At 59.1% G+C, this 19,100-nt stretch overlaps 4 protein-coding genes across 7 annotated transcripts; 2 read left to right on the plus strand and 2 right to left on the minus strand.

Annotated features, from left to right (window-relative positions):
• Nucleotides 1-188: 188 nt before the first annotated feature.
• Nucleotides 189-2,419, minus strand: LOC100545337 (sulfotransferase 2B1-like). 2 transcript variants are annotated; one of them, XM_010718178.4, is made up of 6 exons: nt 2,215-2,419; nt 1,259-1,467; nt 1,020-1,146; nt 852-946; nt 590-770; nt 189-514 (listed from the first exon to the last, which is right to left on the minus strand). In XM_010718178.4, exons 1-6 carry the CDS (start codon nt 2,351-2,353, stop codon nt 399-401), a joined length of 867 nt encoding a protein of 288 aa, XP_010716480.2. In that variant the 5' UTR covers nt 2,354-2,419; the 3' UTR covers nt 189-398. The 2 variants fall into 2 exon arrangements, with proteins under 2 accessions (XP_010716480.2, XP_085091110.1); XM_085234984.1 differs by having other exon boundaries at nt 1,259-1,553; nt 2,215-2,351.
• A 1,083-nt stretch (nt 2,420-3,502) lies between these two features.
• DPEP1 (dipeptidase 1) lies at nt 3,503-6,732 on the plus strand. Its single transcript, XM_010718174.3, has 10 exons — nt 3,503-3,704; nt 4,653-4,785; nt 4,865-4,997; nt 5,080-5,230; nt 5,322-5,391; nt 5,493-5,669; nt 5,743-5,827; nt 5,903-5,978; nt 6,108-6,243; nt 6,481-6,732. The coding sequence occupies exons 1-10, from the start codon at nt 3,598-3,600 to the stop codon at nt 6,661-6,663; spliced, it is 1,251 nt and encodes a 416-aa protein (XP_010716476.2). The 5' UTR covers nt 3,503-3,597; the 3' UTR covers nt 6,664-6,732.
• An 838-nt stretch (nt 6,733-7,570) lies between these two features.
• On the minus strand, nt 7,571-12,738 carry CHMP1A (charged multivesicular body protein 1A). The gene is made up of 7 exons (XM_010718175.3): nt 12,637-12,738; nt 12,435-12,454; nt 11,560-11,637; nt 11,045-11,191; nt 10,495-10,623; nt 10,052-10,239; nt 7,571-9,473 (listed from the first exon to the last, which is right to left on the minus strand). The coding sequence occupies exons 1-7, from the start codon at nt 12,641-12,643 to the stop codon at nt 9,452-9,454; spliced, it is 591 nt and encodes a 196-aa protein (XP_010716477.2). The 5' UTR covers nt 12,644-12,738; the 3' UTR covers nt 7,571-9,451.
• CDK10 (cyclin dependent kinase 10) lies at nt 11,672-18,247 on the plus strand. 3 transcript variants are annotated; one of them, XM_085234983.1, is made up of 14 exons: nt 11,672-12,603; nt 13,561-14,052; nt 15,066-15,138; nt 15,301-15,372; nt 15,476-15,578; nt 15,687-15,768; nt 15,939-16,006; nt 16,360-16,412; nt 16,551-16,620; nt 16,744-16,803; nt 16,930-17,053; nt 17,131-17,270; nt 17,498-17,550; nt 17,621-18,247. In XM_085234983.1, the coding sequence occupies exons 2-14, from the start codon at nt 14,044-14,046 to the stop codon at nt 17,722-17,724; spliced, it is 1,011 nt and encodes a 336-aa protein (XP_085091109.1). In that variant the 5' UTR covers nt 11,672-12,603; nt 13,561-14,043; the 3' UTR covers nt 17,725-18,247. The 3 variants fall into 3 exon arrangements, with proteins under 3 accessions (XP_085091109.1, XP_085091108.1, XP_003209938.2); XM_085234982.1 differs by lacking the exon at nt 11,672-12,603 and adding an exon at nt 12,758-12,921; XM_003209890.5 differs by lacking the exons at nt 11,672-12,603; nt 13,561-14,052 and adding an exon at nt 14,072-14,242.
• Nucleotides 18,248-19,100: the final 853 nt, after the last annotated feature.

A 19,100-nucleotide genomic window follows, 5' to 3' on the forward strand; every position in this document is an offset into this window, starting at 1 on the left:
GGGCAGTGCAGGAGATGCAGGAATGTGCTGGGATGGGGTTCTACAGTCATGCTATAGGATGTCCCGGCCATCCTGCCACAGCCACACCCGGACAGTGCCCAGGGATGATGGGCCCCCACCCTGATAACGCCGGCACTTCCCAGCGCCAGAGCACAGCTCTCGCCCTGGGAACACAGCGCCGGCGTGGGAATGGCAATAAATATTTATTCTTTCCCAAACGGGGCCGCGCTCCCCACCGCGCTGCAGGAAGCGAGGGGTTGGGGGGTCACGGCCACCGGGGGACGGCAGCCTTGGGGATGGCGGCGGCGCTCAGCCGGGAACCGCCCCGCCGTGGGGCACAGAGCCGCTGTTCCCCATCCCAGGGCCACGCTGTGTGTGCTGTGCGGGCTGCGCGTCCCTCACACCATGGCCCAGTGGGCGCTCAGCTCAGTGTCGTGCATCTCCTCGTGGTACACGCGGTCAAAGAGGGCGTTTTGCGGCGGTGAGAAGTGGGAGCGCCAGTCGCCCACCACGCCTGCAGGATGGCAGCGCTGGCACCGCGCTCGAGGGGCACCGGTGTGCCCATGGCCGTGCCCCGTGCACCCCTCACCTTTGCGCATGAAGCGGCCCTGGCTGTGGTCCATGATCTCGCGGGGGATCAGGGTGTAGTTGGCCATGGCGTTGTCCCGCATGGCTGCGAAGCTGCAGTGCTGCTCCAGTGCCAACAGCGTCTGCGGCTCCAGCGTAACGCCCAGGAACGCGCTGAGCCGCTGCGCTGTGCCACGCAGGTCCTGGGCACGGCAGGTGAGATGGAGGGATGGGAGACGGGGTGGGGGATGTGGGAATGGGGGATACAGGGGTGCAGAGCTCACCTTGTGCAGCTCCTCATAGGTGATGTAGATGATGTCGAGAAGCTGCCGCTGGCCCAGCCAGCCCTTGACGTGCTCAAACCACGAGCCGTAGTGCACTGAAGGGATGAAGCAGGTGACGGGGGCCAACAGCTGCCCCCAGCGTGGCCCCCACATCTCCCCAGCCCTTACCTTTGCCCTCCAGGAACTGCTGGAGGAAGGCGTCAAAGGAAACGGGGTCAGGCAGGAACTTGGCCAGGCGGTGGAAGTGGTAATAGGAGACCACCACATCCTTGGGGTTCCTGGCCACGTAGATCACCTGATGGGGAGGGAACATGGGCTCACGTTTTCCCAGGCTCAGCTGCCCCATGAGCTGACTTACCCGCAGCCATTGGGTGCACCCACAGGCCCTCATCTGGGGGACCCCTCACCTTGGCCTTGCTGCCCTGCAGCCAGGGGCCCAGCACGCGGGCAGGCAGGTGGCTGGTGATGAGGCGGTGCGTGGCTGTGTCCCGCAGCGAGCTGCGGAAGTGGATCTGCTCCAGCCAGGGCGCCCGCTCCCAGTTGGGGATGGTCTTGGCCGGCTGCGCATCCCCACCGCTGTACAGCAGTGTCAGGATCTCCTGCATCCACGTGGTGCCTGGGGAGGTTGCCGTCAGGGCACCCCCACCCTGCACGGGGCACCGCGGCACGGCACGGCACGGCTTGGTGCAACATGGCGTGACACTGCATGGTGTGGAACAACATGGCACAGAGTGGCACGGCATGGCATTGCTTGATACAGCACAGCATGGCACAGTACGGCACGGCATAGCATGGCATAACAAGATATGGCATGGCATCACAAGGTATGGCACAGCATGATATGGCACAGCATAGTATGGCATAGCATGGTATAAAACAGACTGGGACAGCATGGCATAGCACAGCCTGGTATGACACAGCATGATACAGCACTGTGTGGCTTGACTTATCACTTGGTGCAGTGTCACTCGGCACACACTGCAGTGCAGCATGGCACAGATCAGTGCAGCAGGGCATTGTGTGCAATAGCATGGTGCTACGTGGCACGGGGCACAGCTGGACAGGCAGTGCAGTACGGAGCACTGCCCCTTTGAGCCACCACCTATTGCTCCAGGCTGGGGGTGGGGATGTGGCCGGGACAGGGCTGCAGCAGAGGAGGGTGTGGGGTGGCCATCCCGTCCTGCACGGTGGGGGGGCCAGGACCCCCGGCTGTGGGGCTGTGCTGGGAGGGGATGGTGATTGTGTAGGGCTGGCCCAGCTCCTGGCCACGCAGGCAGTGCTGGGGCCCATTGGCAGCGGTGGCAGAGTGTCAGAGACTCCACTCCATCCCATCCCTGTCCCCTCCCCACCCGGTGCCACTTACCCGACTTGGGGTAGGTGACGATGACCACATCGGTGTCACGGAAGGGGAATTTGGTGGCGAACTGCAGGGACTCTGCGGTGTGGAGGTGCCCAGGCAGCGCGATGCCGGCGAAAGTCTCCGTTACCTCCAGGCGCTCCATGGCCCGGCTGTGCCGGACGTGATGGGACGGCGGTTAAATAACTGCAGAAGAGGAAGCCTGAGAGGCAGGCAGAGGGCGTGGGGTGGGACTCCCCCCCTTCCCCCCCCTTCCCCCGACACATTCTTGGCAGGGGGCTGAGGGCGGCTGCACGGGGCCGGCACGAGGGGAGCGCGGCTGCAGGGATGGGGCTGTGGTGTCGTCCGGGAATGGGGCCACCATGGGGAGAACGTGGCTGAGCCCATGGGGGATGTGGGGAGCGCTGGGGGGCTGTGAGCCCCCAAGGGGTTGGAGAGCTCGGAAGCTTCGCTGGCCCCATAGGTGACTCCTGTGCTGTGGGGTGCCAGTCCCATGCCACACTCCATATGGTGGAGGCCTTGGAGCCCTATGGCTGTGCTCACTGTGCTGTAGAGGGATTTTCAGCTCGACCACCCCAAGTTGAGGATCTGGAACCGATTCTGCCCTGTGTGACTCCACACCACTCCCAGCACATGGCCACTGCAGTCCCCAAGGCCACCCATGGCCCTGTATACAGGATGCACTGCAGAGTGGATGTGTGCTTCAGTTTCCCCACGCAGCACCAATGCCTCTGGCCGTGCCACCCTAATGCTGTCTCCCAGCCCACAGAGCCGGGTGGCCGAGACATGGACCTGTGGGGTGCCCTGGTGCTCGGCCCCCACCCACAGCCATGATGGGGGCTGGCTCTGGGGTGGCCGTAGCCCATTCCAGCCTTGCACGGCACGCAAACCAGAACACATAATTCAGAACAACGACGGCAAGCAGCTGCCTGAGTGTCCCAGGGCTGGTGGTGAGCTGGGGAGAGGGGTGCCAGGCAGCGCATCCTGCCAAACTCCATGGCATGAGGGGCATGGGGCTGGGGGTGCTTCTATGGGGCTGGGGGTGCTGGGCTGGGGCGGGGGGTGCTGGGACAGGAAGGCCAAGGAGGGGATGGAGGGGATGGGAGCAGCGCTTTTTCCCAGCAGAAAAAATCTGTGCTGTGTTAGAGGGGCCGGGAGCGTAACCACAGCTATGCGCGTCCCCATGTCACCCCGCGCTGCGCTGCAGAGGCCGTTGCAGTGCCCGGGCACTGCCGGGGTTGGGGTGCAGGGTGCAAGGGTGGGTTTATGGCCCCAGTGCTGGTTATTGATTTACCACGGGAAAGAGCAGTCAGCAGTGTGGGAGCACTCAGCGGGATCCTGCAGCAGCAGGGCAGCGATCTCATCCCACCACCGGCACACCACGCGAGGATGCTGCGCGGGATCGTGCTGCTGCTGTGCCTGCTGCTGCCCTGCTCGGGGCAGACGTTCCAGCAGGAGGCTGAGCGCATCATGAACGCCACACCGGTCATCGATGGGTGAGCACAGCCACGCGTCCGCTCCAAAGCTTGCATGGCACTGTGGGATGGGCTCTCGGTTCCGTGAGAAATCCCCAGCACAGAAAACCCCAAGGACCTGCCTGGGAAATGCCCTCACTGAGCACCCCAGGGACACCACATAGGAACGGCGCTGTCCTGGGAATGCCCGTATGGAGCACTCGAGGGACGCGGGGGAATGGCCCTACCGGGGGATTTCACGTGGTACCTGGGGCTGTGTGGTTGGGGGGAACCCCAGTAACCAAGCCAGGAGTGGTGCTGGGAAGCGGTGGGGTCAGGCTGCCCCAGGGGAAGTCCTGCAGGATTGTGTCCCTAGGGATGTCCCCAGTCCTCCACCATGCTACCGTTCCCGGTGGTGCCCACATGGGTATGGGGCCATCACACGGCCCAGAGAACCCCAGGCAGTGGGAGTGGAGCTGTGGGAGACAAGGGATGTGGGGCAGTGGGAGACCCAGCTCTTCCCCAGTGATGCTGCTGGGCCCTTAACAGCACATGGTGGTGGTGACATCCCTGTGCAGAGATGTGGGGCTGGAGCCATGCAGGGAGCAAGGAATGGGTGGGGATGAGTGGGGGGGGGTGGCACGGGGGGGATTTTTGCAGGGGAACCACACCCCTAATCCTGGGCATCACTTCCTGATGGCACAGATGGATGGGTGGGACAGATGGATGAATGGAGGAAGGGGCAGGAGAAGGGAGGGGCAGATGTGGAGAGAGGGAGGGGCAAAGGGAAGGAAAGAGGGAGGAAGGGGAGGATGGATGGATGGATGGATGGATGGATGAATGGATGGATGGATGGATGGATGGATGGATGGTTGGTGGGGGATGAATGGTGCCTAATGGATGGATGATGAAGCAGGGAGGCAGATGGGCAGCCAAGTGGATGATCAGTTGGACAGACAACCCCCTGCTCCCACTTTCTCCCTGGCCCAGGCACAATGACCTGCCCTGGCAGCTCCTCAAACTGTACAATAACCAACTGTTGCTGCCGGCATCCAACCTGACACAGCTGAACAACACCCACACCAACATCCCCAAGCTGAACACTGGACACGTGGGCGGCCAGGTGGGACAGCAAACGGGGCACGGGCACCGGAACAGCCCCTGCTGGGGCTCCAGGTGCTCACCAGCTGCCATCCCACCAGTTCTGGTCGGTGTACGTGCCCTGCGACACGCAGAACAAGGACGCAGTGAAGCGCACGCTGGAGCAGATAGACGTGGTGCACCGCATGTGTGAGCTGTACCCCGAGACCTTCGTCTGCGTTGTTGATAGCGCAGGTGAGCGGGCGGAGGGATGGCTGCGAAGGGCGCAGGGCTATAGGTGTCTGTCCCCAGCTGAGAACTCACTGTGTCACTGCAGGCATCGAAAAGGCATTCCAGGACAAGAAGGTGGCCAGCCTCATTGGTGTGGAGGGCGGCCACTCCATCGACAGCAGCCTGGGCGTGCTGCGCACCTTCTACCGCCTGGGCGTGCGCTACATGACCCTGACACACAGCTGCAACACACCCTGGTACCCCACCGTGGGAATGTAGTTGGGATGGGGGGGATGGGGATGGGGATGGGGATGAGGCTCGGGCTCTGATGCTGTCCTTGTGGCACAGGGCTGACAATTGGCTGGTGGACACCGAGGAGGAGCAACCCGTGCACCACGGCCTCACACCGTTTGGGAAGGTGAGTGGGATGGAGCCGGGTGGAGTGCCGTGGACCAGCCAGTCCTGAGGGCATGGTGTCCTCACACTGCCTTGTCCCTACCCCCGCTCCCCTCCCTACAGAAAGTTCTGGAGGAGATGAACCGCCTCGGCATGATCGTGGACTTGGCTCACGTCTCAGTGGAGACCATGAAGATGGCACTGAATGTCTCCAAAGCTCCCGTCATCTTCAGCCATTCCTCTGCCTACAGCATCTGCCCACACGCCCGCAATGTGCCCGACGATGTGCTGCAGATGGTGGTGAGCACACGATGGGAGCACTGGCGGGGGGTCCAGCACTGTGCCATAGGGCTCAGGACCACCTCTTCTGCAGGCCTCCACGGGCAGCCTGGTGATGGTCAACTTCTACAACCAGTACGTGACCTGCAGCAACACAGCCACGCTGGCTGATGTCGCAGGTGAGGCGGTGGGCAGGGATGAGGTGGGGGCACACTGTCACCTCATCCCCTCACCTGGCCCCTCTGTGCCCACAGACCATATGGACCATGTGAAGAAAGTGGCAGGCATTGAATCTGTCGGCTTTGGCGGGGACTATGATGGTGTCACGGGGTAAAGTGGGTGATGGCACGTGGGAAGCGGGATGGAGTGGCCAAGGGGTGACCCTGGGCATGGGGGGTCCCCTGGGGATTGCTGGATTGGGGTGCTCCCATGTCAGGCTCTGAGCTGTGGGTGCCACAGGCTGCCCACAGGGCTGGAGGACGTTTCCAAGTACCCCGCGCTGGTGGCGGAGCTGCTGGCCAGGAACTGGACGGAGCAGGAGGTGAGCGCGGCGCTGGCCAAAAACCTGCTGAGGGTGTTCAAGAGTGTGGAGACGGTGAGTGGGGCATGGGGAGGTACAGAGGGGCATGGGGATGGATGGGGAAAAGGGACATGCACTGGGCACGGGGATGTGGAGGGCACTGGGGTGCACTGAACGTGGACAAATGGGTCATGAAGATGCATGGGGAGAATGGGCACTTAGAGTGGATGGGGGACACGCAGAGCAGGGGTCTGAGCAGCACACAGAGATGCACAAAGCACCCTGTGATGCAAACTCGCCCTGGCCCCACAGGTGAAGGCGTCCCTACAGGGCACACTGCCCCTCGAGGAGCCCATCGCCCTGGAGGAGCTGGAAGGAGAGTGCCGCACAAACTATGGCTACACCACCACCACCACCACCGATGCCAGCCCAGCCCTGCCCCTGCCAGCAGCCCTGGTGCTGGTGCTGCCCCTGCTCATCACCCTGCTGCCATAGTGCCCACGTCCTGCCCCAGCCCAGTCACAAAATAAAGCCATCCTGCTCGGTGTTCGGGCTGTCACTGCACCAGGAGTGAGACATCACTGCAACAACACACAGCCAGGGTGGCAGTGGGGCTGCCTCCGCAGGATGCTTACATTAATCATTAGCTAATTAATTGGCTACTCAATCATCTTCTTAGCAATTTCCTCTCACATTTGGGAACAGCCTGTCTTTGGAGCGGAGGCAGCTCTGGGCACCAGGAAAACAAGCTTGTGCAGGAGAGTCATCTTCCTGTGGCATTCACAATTTGGCTGAGGCACAAAGCCCACTCTGCCAGCAGGGAGCGGGGAGGGGATGAGCCCCAGTCCCACCAGGATGGCACCCATGGGTGGTGGATGCTGGTGGCAGGTCTGGGTCTGCGTGGTGGGAAAACTGGAGCTTACTTACTTCGTGGAGCTGGGGGCTTCCCCTCGGCAAGCCCGAGCTTCTCAGAAGGGCAAGGGAAAGGTGTGGGGAAGAGCGCAGTGAGCTCAGCAGCCCAAAAACAAAACTGGGAAAAAGGATCTAGAAAGGAGGCAGCCATCCTGGGCTGTGTTGGCTGTGCCACGGCTGCAGCAGTCCCTGCTTGCCCGGTTCCCCAGCACAACCACAGGAAGGGAAGCGGTCCCTGCGGGGACGTGCCCGCTCAGCGTCCTCAGCACATCAGAGGCTTTCTTCTGAGCCACCCCCAGAGGCTGTGACCCCCAGCAGGTGCTGGCTGCCCTTTCCCTGGGCAGGAAGACTGAAGGAATGGGCCTCTTCCTCCTCAGCTCAGCCCACAGTGGGTGCTCTGCCCCAGCTGCAGTTGGGTTTTCAACCCACAGCAGAGACCAGGCACAGCCCAGACCCCCCTCTTCTGCCTAAACCCCCGTGCACACCACGATGGATGTTCAGAGTGTTTATTTAAAACAGCATTAGGTAATCAACAGGGTTTTGGAGAAGAAAAAAGGCAAATGAGACAAGCTTTAAAAAAATACCACCACGGATCAAGACACAGAGAAAAATCAGATGGGAAAAGGGAGTGACTCCAGGGGCAGGGTCTCGGTCACCCTGGGCCTCATCCCAGTCCCCAGCCCCACACATGGTGCCCACGCAGGACCAGGAACCAGCAGCAGTGCCACTCCACGGTGCAGGCACCTCCCATGCCCTCGTCACCACCCCGCATCCCTACTGCAGCACACGAGGGAAGAAGGCTCTTTTGGTCATCAGCCACGTGCTGCCACGGTCATTGAACTCAGAAAAAATAATCAAAGCAGTGAGAATTGTTTTTGTCACAAGCGCTGCAGTGTCCATGACCCTGGGACTGGGTGCCAACACCGGAGGATGAGGGAAGGAGCTGCCTGCCCTCTCCCCACACCGCTGTTGCCCTGCCAATAGCAGCCAAGGCCCCACTCCCACTGCAGCTGTACATGACTGAAAAGTTCCCATTACAGCCGATGAAGTGAAGCTGCCACTCCACAGCAGGGCTGGCTGCATGCTTCACAGCTTGGCTCCAGCACTGCAGGGCCAGGCAGCTGCAGCACACTGCTTGCAGCCTGGAATTCCTCCTTGTGAGAGGCAAAGGAAACTTCATTTCCTTCCTGTAAGCTCCCAATCCACCCTGTACTTCAGTGATGTCTGGGAGAAGGGGCAGTGAAAACCTCATCCCAAAGGAAGGCTCTGAGCAATTACATTCCATCGTGGGTTGTGGGAGCAGAGCGGTGCCTCTCATCCTGGTGCAGGCAGCAGCTCAGGCACACCAGAGATGCAGCAAGGTAGGGACAGCAGAGTGGGAGTGACAGCAGGGAGAGCCAGGGGCCAGGCACAGCGCAGGGCTGGATGATGCACACTCAGGGCATTTACACCAGCAAACCCATCCAGTGGCAGAAGTCTGGGATTAGGCTGCAGTCACCAAGGCTGAGAGCAGCTGAGAACCTCTCCCAGCTGCGGGGCACTGGGCACCGGGCGCATGGTGAGTCATGGCACAGAGAGCTCACTGCCAAACCGTACTGGTGGGAGGCGTGATGCAAGAATTTGCACACACAGGCTTGTGCAGGGCAGGAGGAGGGTTTTAAAGGTCACTTTGTGGTCAAGAGAAGCAAGGGGGTTTGGCCTGCCATGACAAAGTGAATCTGCAAGGAGAGGCCTGCAAGCAGGGCACATATGGCTACGGACCGAGCAGTGAAGGCTGGGAAAGGGCACTGCTTCCTGCAAGGCACAAGTCCCCCAGAAACACCATAGCCTCCCCCCAACCTCTGCTGTAAATCTTCTCCATGTGGACAGACACTTGCTGTGGGTCCCCAGCAAAGCGCTGCCCACAGTACAGAAGCCCAAAACTAGGTAACAAGAGAAGCAGGCAACACAGGGAAGAGGCAGGCAGCCAGCACCCCAGGAGACACTGCGACCCAACTCCAGAAAGATTCATTTAGTGTTAAATCACATTGCATCACGGGACGCTGCGAGAAGCCAGCAGCAACCCTCAAATGAAAAACACCCTAAAATAAGAAACAGCAAAGTACTCGTCAAGCCCAGAGGAGGGCTGTCCTTGGCTCCACACCCCCTGTCGGGATCTCTGCCTGCTCTGGTCACTACTGCACCCCAAAAGAAGAGTCTGCAGGGAGGCGGACAGGGCTGGGGACACTCTGCTGCAGGAGGAGCTGGCCCTGCCCAGCCAGCAGGTCAGAGCAAGGACGTGGTAAAGGCAGAGAGGAAGGAGTCCTGAGTCCCTCCGTCCCCATACACCATACAACCAGCATGGCAGCAGTCCGCAGGGGTAACAGGAGATCTAATTCCGCAAGGCAGCCAACCTGAAAGGGAAAAGACAAGAGAAAACTGGCATGAGAGCAGCCAGGAGCAGCCTGAAGAACTCAACAGTCAGGGCGTGCAGGACACAGCTCTGCACAGAAGCCTCCAGAGGGACTCCGGCTGCAGCCTCATGGGGAGCAGCAGGGAGGGAGCAGGGAGAGGAAGCTCATCAGTTCTTCCTGGGGCAGTTCCAGCAAAACAGCCTGTTCCTGGAGCTGATTGAAGGTCAGCATCAAGCGTTCCAGAGCAGTAGCAGCTGCGTGAGGATGAGCGCAGAGCAGGGGCAGACGGTTCTGCTCCAGATCGAGAGAAGCCAGGTGCCAGCAGCCACCCCCATCACTAACTAACTAACTGAATGGTTACTCTGCCTGCCTGCACCCTCCCCAGGCCTCACAAAGCACCACAGGGACTGCCTGGCAGATGCTGCAGGCTCTAGCTTGCCTGAGCTAGTACCACCAAAGGCTCAGCGTCCACTCAGCCAACCACACTGCATTAAATCACCGCTCACATCAGTGAGAGACCCCTGGGAAGAACTCAAAATCACCTCAACCTGAGGTGAAGGACCTGGGAGAGAACAAACCTCCGTGACAGCTGGTCTTCCTGAGAGCGCATCGAGCTCTCCCCTACTGCTGAAGCACCCTCAGGGAGTTGGTTGAGCTGGTCCATGATCTCCAAACCATTCTCCTCTGCGATCTGCACAATGAGACTGTCCACCTGCTCCTGTGGTGTGGTCAGTGTGGTAGCGGAGCTCATGGAATCCTCCATGACCTGCAACAGAGACAGCCTGTCAGCCCACCTCATGGGTAAAGCATAAAGAGGGAGGTGCAGTCCTCCACAGCTCCATCTGAGCAACCTCTAGCTGGGACAGCACCTTTGCTTTTCTTCCCTGCTGGTTTACCCCTTTATACAGCAAACACTTTCTTTGCTAGGCAGAAGTGCTGTGTCCTGCCCAATGTCTCTCATATACCTGAAACACAGAGCAGTCTCAGTCCACCCAGACCCCTCGAGGTCATCTCCACTTACCGATGTATGAACATCCAAATTCTGAACCTGCTGCTCAAACTTATCCATCACTGCAGACACCTTCTGCAGGTCCATGGAGCTCAGAGCTTTGTCCAAAGCCTTGGTCACCTGAGCCATGTTTTTCGTCACCTGCAAGAGGACATTGCTTCATGGATGCTGTCCAGAAACAAAGTCATCCCTGCTGAAAGTAAAACCCTGGCACACAGCCCCAGGCAGAGCACAGCTCGAGGTACCACACCACTGCAGCTCCAAGCAGGACAGGTCCCAGCCCCCTTCTCTGTAAACACACATGCAATGGCTAGCACAGACAAGAAAGCAGGCATGAGCCTCCTTAATTAGAGCCATAATAATGCAGCCTGGGAACTCTCTGTGGGCATGTCAGAAGCTTCACTACACCGAGAGTGACTGGGCTCATTACAAAGCTGTACAGGATCCTCATCTGAGAACAAGGAAGTCCAAGGTTCAAGGCAGATGAGAAGGGAGGAGCCAACACTCTACACAGGGCACAGACTGCTCTCAGAACCCCGTGCTGAAGAACAAAGGCTCTTACCCCCTTCATTGTCACTGCTGTCTGCACCTTGGAGGCCACCGCATCCACTCGGGAAGCCATGCGGAGCCAGTTCAGCCCCTCGTTCTTCTTGCGGATGGCATTCTCTGCGTAGACACGAGCACACTCCACGTTCTTCTGCTGAAGGGCCTGGAAGAGCAAAGGGCAACAGCCTGCACCAAGAAACCACTCCATATTTATAAACAAGCACTCCCCTTTTCTGCCTGACAGACTTTCAGCAGGAAACAGCTCATCTGTGACCTCTGTAAACACTGAGCACACCCTTGGAACGGAATTAAATCCCTCTGTGTCACAGTGGCACACCACATCTGCTCAGCAGATTCAAGATCTCAGGGTGAGACTTCAAAACATACTGAGAGAAAGAGAAGAAACTGCTCCTTTTTCTCCATCCATCAGAGGATGTAGCTGGTGGGGCACAAGAGGAGGCAGGGTCTCCAGCTGCTCAGCACAGCATCCAGACTGCCAGCATCATGACTTTGTGACAAACTCCCACCCACCTTCTTGACTTTGGCTTGTTCCGCCTTGGAGTCCTTCTCAGCTTTTTTGGCAAGTTTCTCCAGCTGCTTTGCTGTGAACTGGAGAGAGAGCTGCGGGTTAGTGCTAGGACAAAGCAGGGGAGCCAGCAGCAGCAGCACCTCTGTGGCACTGGCCGCTCACAGGGCACATACAAGGTGCCAACATGAGCCCTGTGAGCTGCTACAGTTTCCTAGTATAGCAGGGATCCATCAGGTTCTGAGGAGGTGTTCAGCTCCCTCCAGGGCTACAATGCTGGTTGTATGAAGGGAAGCTCCCAGAGTACACAGCATGCTGGGGGCCAGTTTTCTTGCTGTGGAGATGGGGAAAGTTTGGCAGTGGTTGCCTGAGACACAAGCTCAGCTGATGAGCTCCCTCTTCCCGCAGCTGCTGGCAGCAACAAGCCAAGCAGAGCAGCAGCAGCACACTGCGGATCTTTGCAAGCCAGGGTGTTCCATTCCAGTCAGTGGCAGCTCAGTTTGTTGGTTTTTTTTGTTTGTTTGTTTGTTTTTTAATGTAGGCATTACGATTACTCTTACACCCTGCATTCCCTTCGTCTGTCAGCTAGGGAAAACCAGAGCAGCGCCACCCAGAGGCCTTGTTCATGCCAACACCGATAGGACAGGCCCTCCTCCCGGGGGTGGCTTTGCCACTGACACCGGAGCGCGGGCATCGTATCGGGGCGCAGGGCTGAGCGCGGCTGTGCCACGCGGAGTCGCCGACTCGGCCCTCACGCGGACAGCGGGGCACAGGACGGGAGGGGCCAGGAGGGGCTCACGGCCCGGACGCCGTTACCGGCCCCAGGTGACGGGGGCGGCGCTACGTTACGGAGCTGCCGGAGGGATCGCCGGGCGCTCACCTTCAGCTGGAAGAGCGTGTCTGCAAGAGAAAGAGAGCATCCCCTCAGCACCAGGCCTCAGCACCACGAAACCCAGGCCGAGACAGGCCTAACCCAGCGCAACCCGCCTCGCTCCACGCCGGGAGGCCCCACAGCCTGCACGCAATACAGCGGAACCGTGCCAGGCCCGGTACGGCGGAGCCCCCGCCTCAGCCCTCCTTACCGTCCATCCTGCCCTGCCGCCGCTTCCGGGTATCGTCGCCGCTTCCGGGTGCGGCCACTGCTGCTTCCGGGGTGCGCGCGCCACCCTCTGACGATGGCGCCCCCTGGCGGCGGGGCGGGCACGTGGGCGGGGATGGGGATGGAACGGCGGCCCTGCGCCTCGCGGACGGGGTCGGGGCGTGGTGTGGGCTGCTGGTGACGTGCGTGTTGCCGGGACACCACAAAGGGATCGGGACCACACCAGCAGCCATGGGGCAGCTGCTCTGCAAGGACATAGGCACAAAGGGTAATGGGATCCCACACCGCGTGCTGTGATGGGGAGAGGGATAGGAATGGGAGTAGGAATGGGGACAGATGAGGATGGGGTGAGGATAGGAATGGGGATAGGAACGGGGACAGGGATGCCTCTCTGGGCACACATGGAGCTGCCACTCACCTCAGTCACCTGCCCTCATTTTGAACTCATTTCTTTCAAGATAGAGAAGTTTTATTTCCAGCCTGGTCTTGCAGGCAGAGGGAGAGATCAAGGAATGACACATCACAGGCTGCTGCTATTAATGTGCTGTAAAATCTCTCAGATCTGTGATGTTTCAGTCTTTCTTCTGCCTCCTGACTGCCCCACAAAGGAGAGCACAAAGTGAGGCGCTTCCCATTGTGTTCTCAGCTGGCCAGGTTTTAACAAGCAGCTTTATAAATAGCAAAGGGGTCTGGATATGGGGGGGGGAAACAGGTGGGCAGTGGCTCTCACTGGGGCTCTGAAAAGCTCTGAAGTTTCAGATGTGTCTCCTTTCTTGTCAGGGCAGTCATGGAGCTCTTTGTTGTGTTGGAGCCGGGTGCTGCAGCAGTGTCTCAAGCCTGCTCTGCTCCTCTAAAGCAAGTCACTGTGATCCCTCGCACTGTTTTTTTTTTCCCCTCTGTTCATTAGATTCAGCACAAGACAAAGAGAAACAAACCATTCCTACACCCCACATCTCTGTGACACCCCCCCTGGATGAATGCACCGAAGCAATGTCAATGGAAGGCCCTCCCACCAAGGCAGCAGCCAGCGGGGGGGCTGGGAAGAGCCAGGAGCCGGACAGCGGGGTGAACGAGGAGAAGCCATGACCCACAGGCAGCGGCTGCTCATCGCCCGCCATGACTCCTGCGTGCTCGTGGACAGAGAGACCACCAGAGCCCACCCCTGAGCCTGGCCCTCCCCAGCTGGGGAGGAGCCGGGCAATAAAAGCGAGTGCTTGGAACGAGAAGGAGGTGGTTGATGAGGTTGATGACAGAACGGCCATTCGGGGAGCGGGGACCGCCCCGCTGAGCGCAGGCCCTGCAGGCCTCGCGTTGCCTAGCAACCGTTGCTTGGGCCCAGCGCGAGCGGCAGGGCCGAACGCATGCGTGAGACTGGGGCTTACCAGAGTGTATGCGTGAGGTGAGGCGCGCGGCGTTGCGCATGCGCACAGCTCGCTTTGCAGTGGGCGGGAAGTGGTGTGCGCATGCGTATCACAATTATGGCGGACGGAGACCGCGCTGAGGGAGCTCCGGCCGAGAGCGAGGCGGAACCGCTGCGGTTCCAGCGGCTGTGGGGAGAGGGCTACTTCGAGGTGCCGGCGTCCGAGCGGGTGAGGGGCCTGCGCCCGAAGGGGGGCTTCTGAGGCGTTCTGAACGTGGGTGAGGGAGATGAAGGGGTTTTATAGCAATCAGAACAAAGATGTGGAATGACTGGAGTCACTCCAGCTCCACCTCTCGAATAACAGTAGTGTAAAGATATCTTAAGAGAGAGGGAGGAGCAGGGAGGATACCATTGCAGGCAAGTCAGATACAGACCATCTCTAATTCTCTGGGAAGCCTGGTCCAGTATTAAATGGGGAGGTTGGTGGCCCTGCATGTGGCGGGGGGGGGTGGAGATTCGTGATCCTTTAGGTCCCTTCCAACCCTGGCCGTTCTGTGATTCCTGGGATCAGTCGATGGACTGAGCCTCTCTCCTACCCCCACCCCCATAAGGACGCCTTCTGGGTAAGGCTCACACACACAGGCTTCCCTGGGAAACTTTGTAATCTCTGCAGAGCTTTAAAAATTAGCAGCTTTTGGCCTGGCTCTATTACTCTTAGTTCCTTGTATGTGCTTTGCACTGTTCTTAGTTAACCTCACATGTTTTGCATGCAGTTGTTTGTGAATCTGGAATTGTGATAGTTCACAACTGATAGTCGAACACAACCAGACTTACAGTGCCAGATTGGGCATCGCTCAGAGTGTTGCCCATTATTGTGACTGTTGTCTGCTGTCAAGGTTGTAGCTCTGTGGGAATGTTGGTGAGAAGCTGCTGAGGGCTGCTGCTGAGGGCTGCTGCTGAGGGCTGCTGCTGAGGGCTGCTGCTGAGGGCTGCTGCTGAGGGCTGCCCCGAGAGAGAGAGCCTTTGGCTGTGATGTGGCTCTTTGGTTCCAGCTGGGGAAATGCCGGAGCGTGAAGGAGTTTGAGAAGCTGAATCGGATCGGAGAGGGCACTTATGGCATAGTGTGTAAGTGTGGTGTTAGCTGGAACCTGGGTGGAAGGGTGGGCCTGTAGCACATCTGCCCACACCTGGGGGCTGTGGGACCGAGGCTGAGAGTGAGACTCAGCAGTGCCTGTGTCCCTTTGGCTAAAGCTTATGCTGAGCACCTACCCTGTGCTGCTCTTCCAGACCGTGCCCGGGACACTGTGACAGATGAGACTGTGGCACTGAAGAAGGTGCGGATGGACAATGAGAAGGAAGGTACATGAGGAACGGGGACGGCTCCTCGTGGCAGGTGGCAGTGTGGCAGTGTTCCTGGCCTCCGCTTGAGGCAGTTGTGCAGTGTGGTTCTCACTGCCCTCAGGAATGCCCATCAGCAGCCTGCGGGAGATCACACTGCTCCTGGAGCTCCAGCATCCCAACATCGTGGAGCTGAAGGAGGTGGTTGTGGGGAACCATCTGGAGAGGTGAGAGCCTCCCTGCATGCTCTCCACCCTTCAGAGGTGATGCTGCCTCGGTGCTCTCAGGTGCCTTTCGCAGTACTGGGCAGTGAGACGCCTGTGTCTCCTCTCCAGTATTTTCCTGGTGATGGGTTACTGTGAGCAGGACCTTGCCAGCCTTCTCGAGAACATGCAGACACCTTTTTCAGAGGCTCAGGTAAAGGTTGGGCCGGGCTTTTAGGAATGTCATCCTTGAGAAGGGGCCAGAACACTGAGGCCACCAGTGTGGATTCCTTGCAGTCTGCAATCCATCTTATGCTGGTAGCTTCAGCAGGGCTGGCTTGTGCTGTTTACGTGCTGGGGGACACTCCTGTCCTCTTTCTTCAGGTGAAATGCATCATCTTGCAAGTCCTCAAGGGTCTGCAGTACCTTCATGAGAGGTACATCATCCACAGGTGAGAGCAGCGGGAGAGGCTGGGTATGTGGTGGGGAGGAGGAATTGCTGGGAGGCAGCCTGATGAGCCCCGTAACTGCGTGTTGCTTCCTCAGCTCACACAGGAGTGAGCTTCTGCTGGGAGCAAGGAGCACTGTGTGGAGAAGCTCTGGGCAGGGGCTTGCAGCAGACTCTTGGCTTTGCTGTGCAGTGTGGGAGCCAGGGTAGGGAAGGCAAGGGATGGTGAGATTGACCTCTCTTAGTGATCAGTCAGCACTGGGGCTCTTTGTCCTCCCGAGCACCCTGGGGAAGTGCATGTACAGGAGAAGCTGTGCCTGGCAGACAGTGCTGACCACCACTTTGTGTTCCCCATAGGGATCTGAAGGTGTCCAACCTGCTCATGACTGACAAAGGCTGTGTGAAGATAGGTGAGCCCCTGGCTGCTGCCTTGTCTCTGGCAATTCAGCTGCTGCTGCAGATGTGCCTGCGGTCTCCCTCCACTCCACAAGCAGACAAAGCATGGAGCCTGCCTCTTTCCTTACCTCAGGTCCATTTCTTTCTTGCAGCGGATTTTGGTCTGGCACGTACATATGGGATGCCACCACAACCCATGACCCCCAAAGTCGTCACGCTGTGGTGAGTGGTCAGTGCAGGGTGCTGAGCTGGGCTGGCTCAGGATGATGTGGAGCAAATCTTTGCAGCACTGCCACTGGGGGCAGGGGGCTTCCTGTGCTGCATGATGGTGCCTTCCCTGCACAGGTACCGAGCACCTGAGCTGCTGCTAGGAGTGACAACGCAGACCACCAGCATTGACATGTGGTAAGGGGAGGGGACAGGAGAGGCTGAGGCTGGCTGGGTGGTGCCTGGGGGATTTGTAGGAGCCAGGACATCGACAGAGGGATTTCTGCTGCCCCCACCAACTCGTGTGTACCCTCTGCACTGCAGGGCCGTGGGCTGCATCCTTGCTGAGCTGTTGGCTCACAAGCCACTGCTGCCAGGCACCTCTGAGATCCACCAAATAGACCTCATCGTGCAGCTCCTGGGGACACCCAATGAAAACATCTGGCCGGTGAGAGTTATCCCACAGCGCTGCCTGCCCTGCCTGCCCTCCTGCCCTGCCTGATGTCCCCCTACCCCTTCCCTCAGGGTTTCTCCAAGTTGCCCCTGGTGAGTCAGTACACGCTGCGGAAACAGCCTTACAACAACCTCAAGCACAAGTTCCCCTGGCTCTCAGAGGCCGGGCTGCGTCTGCTCAACTTCCTCTTCATGTATGATCCCAAGAAGCGGTAAGAGCCACTGTATGGGCAGGGCTTGGGGCAGGCCCCTGCCTGCTGATGGGGCTGCTTTCGTGGCAGGGTCAGCTCAGTGCTGTGGGCAGGTGCTGGAGTGGAATTGGGACCATGGAGAAGCGCGGGCGGGATGGGGAACGGGAGCGCTGGCAAGCTGTGAGGGTGAGGGAAAGTGGCAGCACGTTTGGGCTGGGAGCAGAGCTTGCCACATCTTGTCCCTACAGGGCAACGGCAAAAGACAGCCTGGATAGTTCATACTTCAAGGAAAAGCCCCTGCGTAAGTACATTCCTCACCAGCCAGGGTTCTAGTGCTTGGCCTCTGCTGACCTGTCTCTGTGCCTCCCCAGCCTGCGAGCCAGAGCTCATGCCCACCTTCCCCCACCATCGCAACAAGCGGGCAGCCAGCACCAGCACAGGGACTGAGACCCAGGCAAAGCGTGCCAAGCCCTGAGCCCTGTCCAGAAGGAGGAGGTGCAGGGAACTCAAGCAGGGATCGTCGTTGCCAGGGCTGGGCACTGGCTCCTGCCCCGCTGCTGGCCAGGCACACAGCTCTCCTCGGTGATGCAATGCTGAGTGCTGTCACCTCTTGGGATGGCTTCTGACCACGTTGCCCCAGTCCCTCAACAGTTGCATTTAGGAGTGCTGCCTTGTTTACCAATGCCCATGCTCAGCCCCGTGCGGAGCTTCTCATGCTGGGAACATTCACAGCCTTCCAGCCCAGCAGAACCCAAGCACTGTATAGTGCTGGCTTCCTTCTGCCCTGGAGCTGAGGGGACAACAGCCTGCAGCTGTGAGCACAGCACGGCGTGGGTTTCAGCCTCCTCCCCTCGGGGAGGGATGGAGGCATGGACTGAAAGGGGGGGAGATGGGGGTTTGGTACAGAAATGCTGGATGTCTGGCAGGACCAGCTCTGGCCTGTACTGGCTGTGTGGTGCAACCCTGACTGCTGTCAATAAAAACAGCTGCAAAGGGCAGTGGTGGTGAAAAATTCCCTAGGGCACTACCCAGGCAGGATGCTGAGTCTGGTCTCCGTCAGCACCATGTCCCTACCTTTGTCCCTGCAAAGGGATAAAGACAGTACAGGCTCTGCCTCCCTTCACCAGCCTGAAGCACAGCCTGCCCAGCTGTACTGAGATGAGAGCTGAGCCTGCAGGGCAGTTCCACGTAGGATTATGCAGGCCCTGGATGCACTGCCCAGGGGATGGCAGTGTAGGCCCTAACCTTGGGCCATAGAATCATAGAATGGCTTGGGTTGGAAGGGACCTCATCAAATTCCAGCCCCCCTGCCACAGGAAGGGCCACCAACCTCTACAGCTATTATCAGACCAGGCTGCCCAAGATCCCATCCAACGTGGTGATGAACACTTCCAGGGATGGGGCATCCACAGCCTCTCTGGGCAGTTGTTCCAGCACCTCATCACTCTCTATGTAAAGACCTTCCCTGACATCTAATCTAAACCTTTCCTCCTTGACCTTAAAACCACTCCTCCTTGTCCTGTCATTGTCTACCTGTGTAAAAAGTTGACTCTCTTCCTTTTTATAATCCCCTTTTAAATATTGGAAGGCTGCAATGAGGTCTCCTCACAGCCTGCTCTTCACCAGGCTGAACAAGCCCAGCTCCTTCAGCCTATCTTTGTAGGGGAGGTGCCCCAGCCCTCCTCAAGGACCCTCTTCAATAGCTCCACATCTTTCCTGTACTGGGGGCTCCAGACCTGGGCGCAGTACTCCAGATGCAGCCTCACAAGGGCAGTGTAGAGAGGGACGATCCCCTCCCTGTCCCTGCTGCCTCTCTTCTGATGGAGCTCAGGATACCCTCAGCCTTCCAAG

Source organism: Meleagris gallopavo, chromosome 13 (assembly GCF_905368555.1).
Source record: "Meleagris gallopavo chromosome 13, MGAL_WU_HG_1.1, whole genome shotgun sequence".
Lineage (NCBI taxonomy): Eukaryota > Metazoa > Chordata > Aves > Galliformes > Phasianidae > Meleagris > Meleagris gallopavo.

Bases quoted from the DNA above. Each gene is read 5' to 3' on its own strand.
- CDK10 (XM_003209890.5), top strand. From the start codon at position 14,117: ATGCGTATCACAATTATGGCGGACGGAGACCGCGCTGAGGGAGCTCCG. The intron at 15,769-15,938 runs GTAAAGGTTGGG...CTCTTTCTTCAG, and splicing joins CACCTTTTTCAGAGGCTCAG to GTGAAATGCATCATCTTGCA. The intron at 16,804-16,929 runs GTAAGGGGAGGG...TCTGCACTGCAG, and splicing joins ACCACCAGCATTGACATGTG to GGCCGTGGGCTGCATCCTTG.
- CHMP1A (XM_010718175.3), bottom strand. The intron at 10,624-11,044 runs GTAAGAGCCTTT...GTCCTCTTGCAG, and splicing joins CAGCAGTGACAATGAAGGGG to GTGACGAAAAACATGGCTCA. The intron at 10,240-10,494 runs GTAAGTGGAGAT...TCTCTGTTGCAG, and splicing joins ATTTGGATGTTCATACATCG to GTCATGGAGGATTCCATGAG.
- LOC100545337 (XM_010718178.4), bottom strand. From the start codon at position 2,353: ATGGAGCGCCTGGAGGTAACGGAGACTTTCGCCGGCATCGCGCTGCCT. The intron at 1,147-1,258 runs GTGAGGGGTCCC...CCTCCCCATCAG, and splicing joins TGCAGGGCAGCAAGGCCAAG to GTGATCTACGTGGCCAGGAA. The intron at 947-1,019 runs GTAAGGGCTGGG...TCATCCCTTCAG, and splicing joins GCAGTTCCTGGAGGGCAAAG to TGCACTACGGCTCGTGGTTT.
- DPEP1 (XM_010718174.3), top strand. From the start codon at position 3,598: ATGCTGCGCGGGATCGTGCTGCTGCTGTGCCTGCTGCTGCCCTGCTCG. The intron at 5,231-5,321 runs GTACCCCACCGT...CTTGTGGCACAG, and splicing joins CACAGCTGCAACACACCCTG to GGCTGACAATTGGCTGGTGG. The intron at 5,392-5,492 runs GTGAGTGGGATG...CCCTCCCTACAG, and splicing joins GCCTCACACCGTTTGGGAAG to AAAGTTCTGGAGGAGATGAA.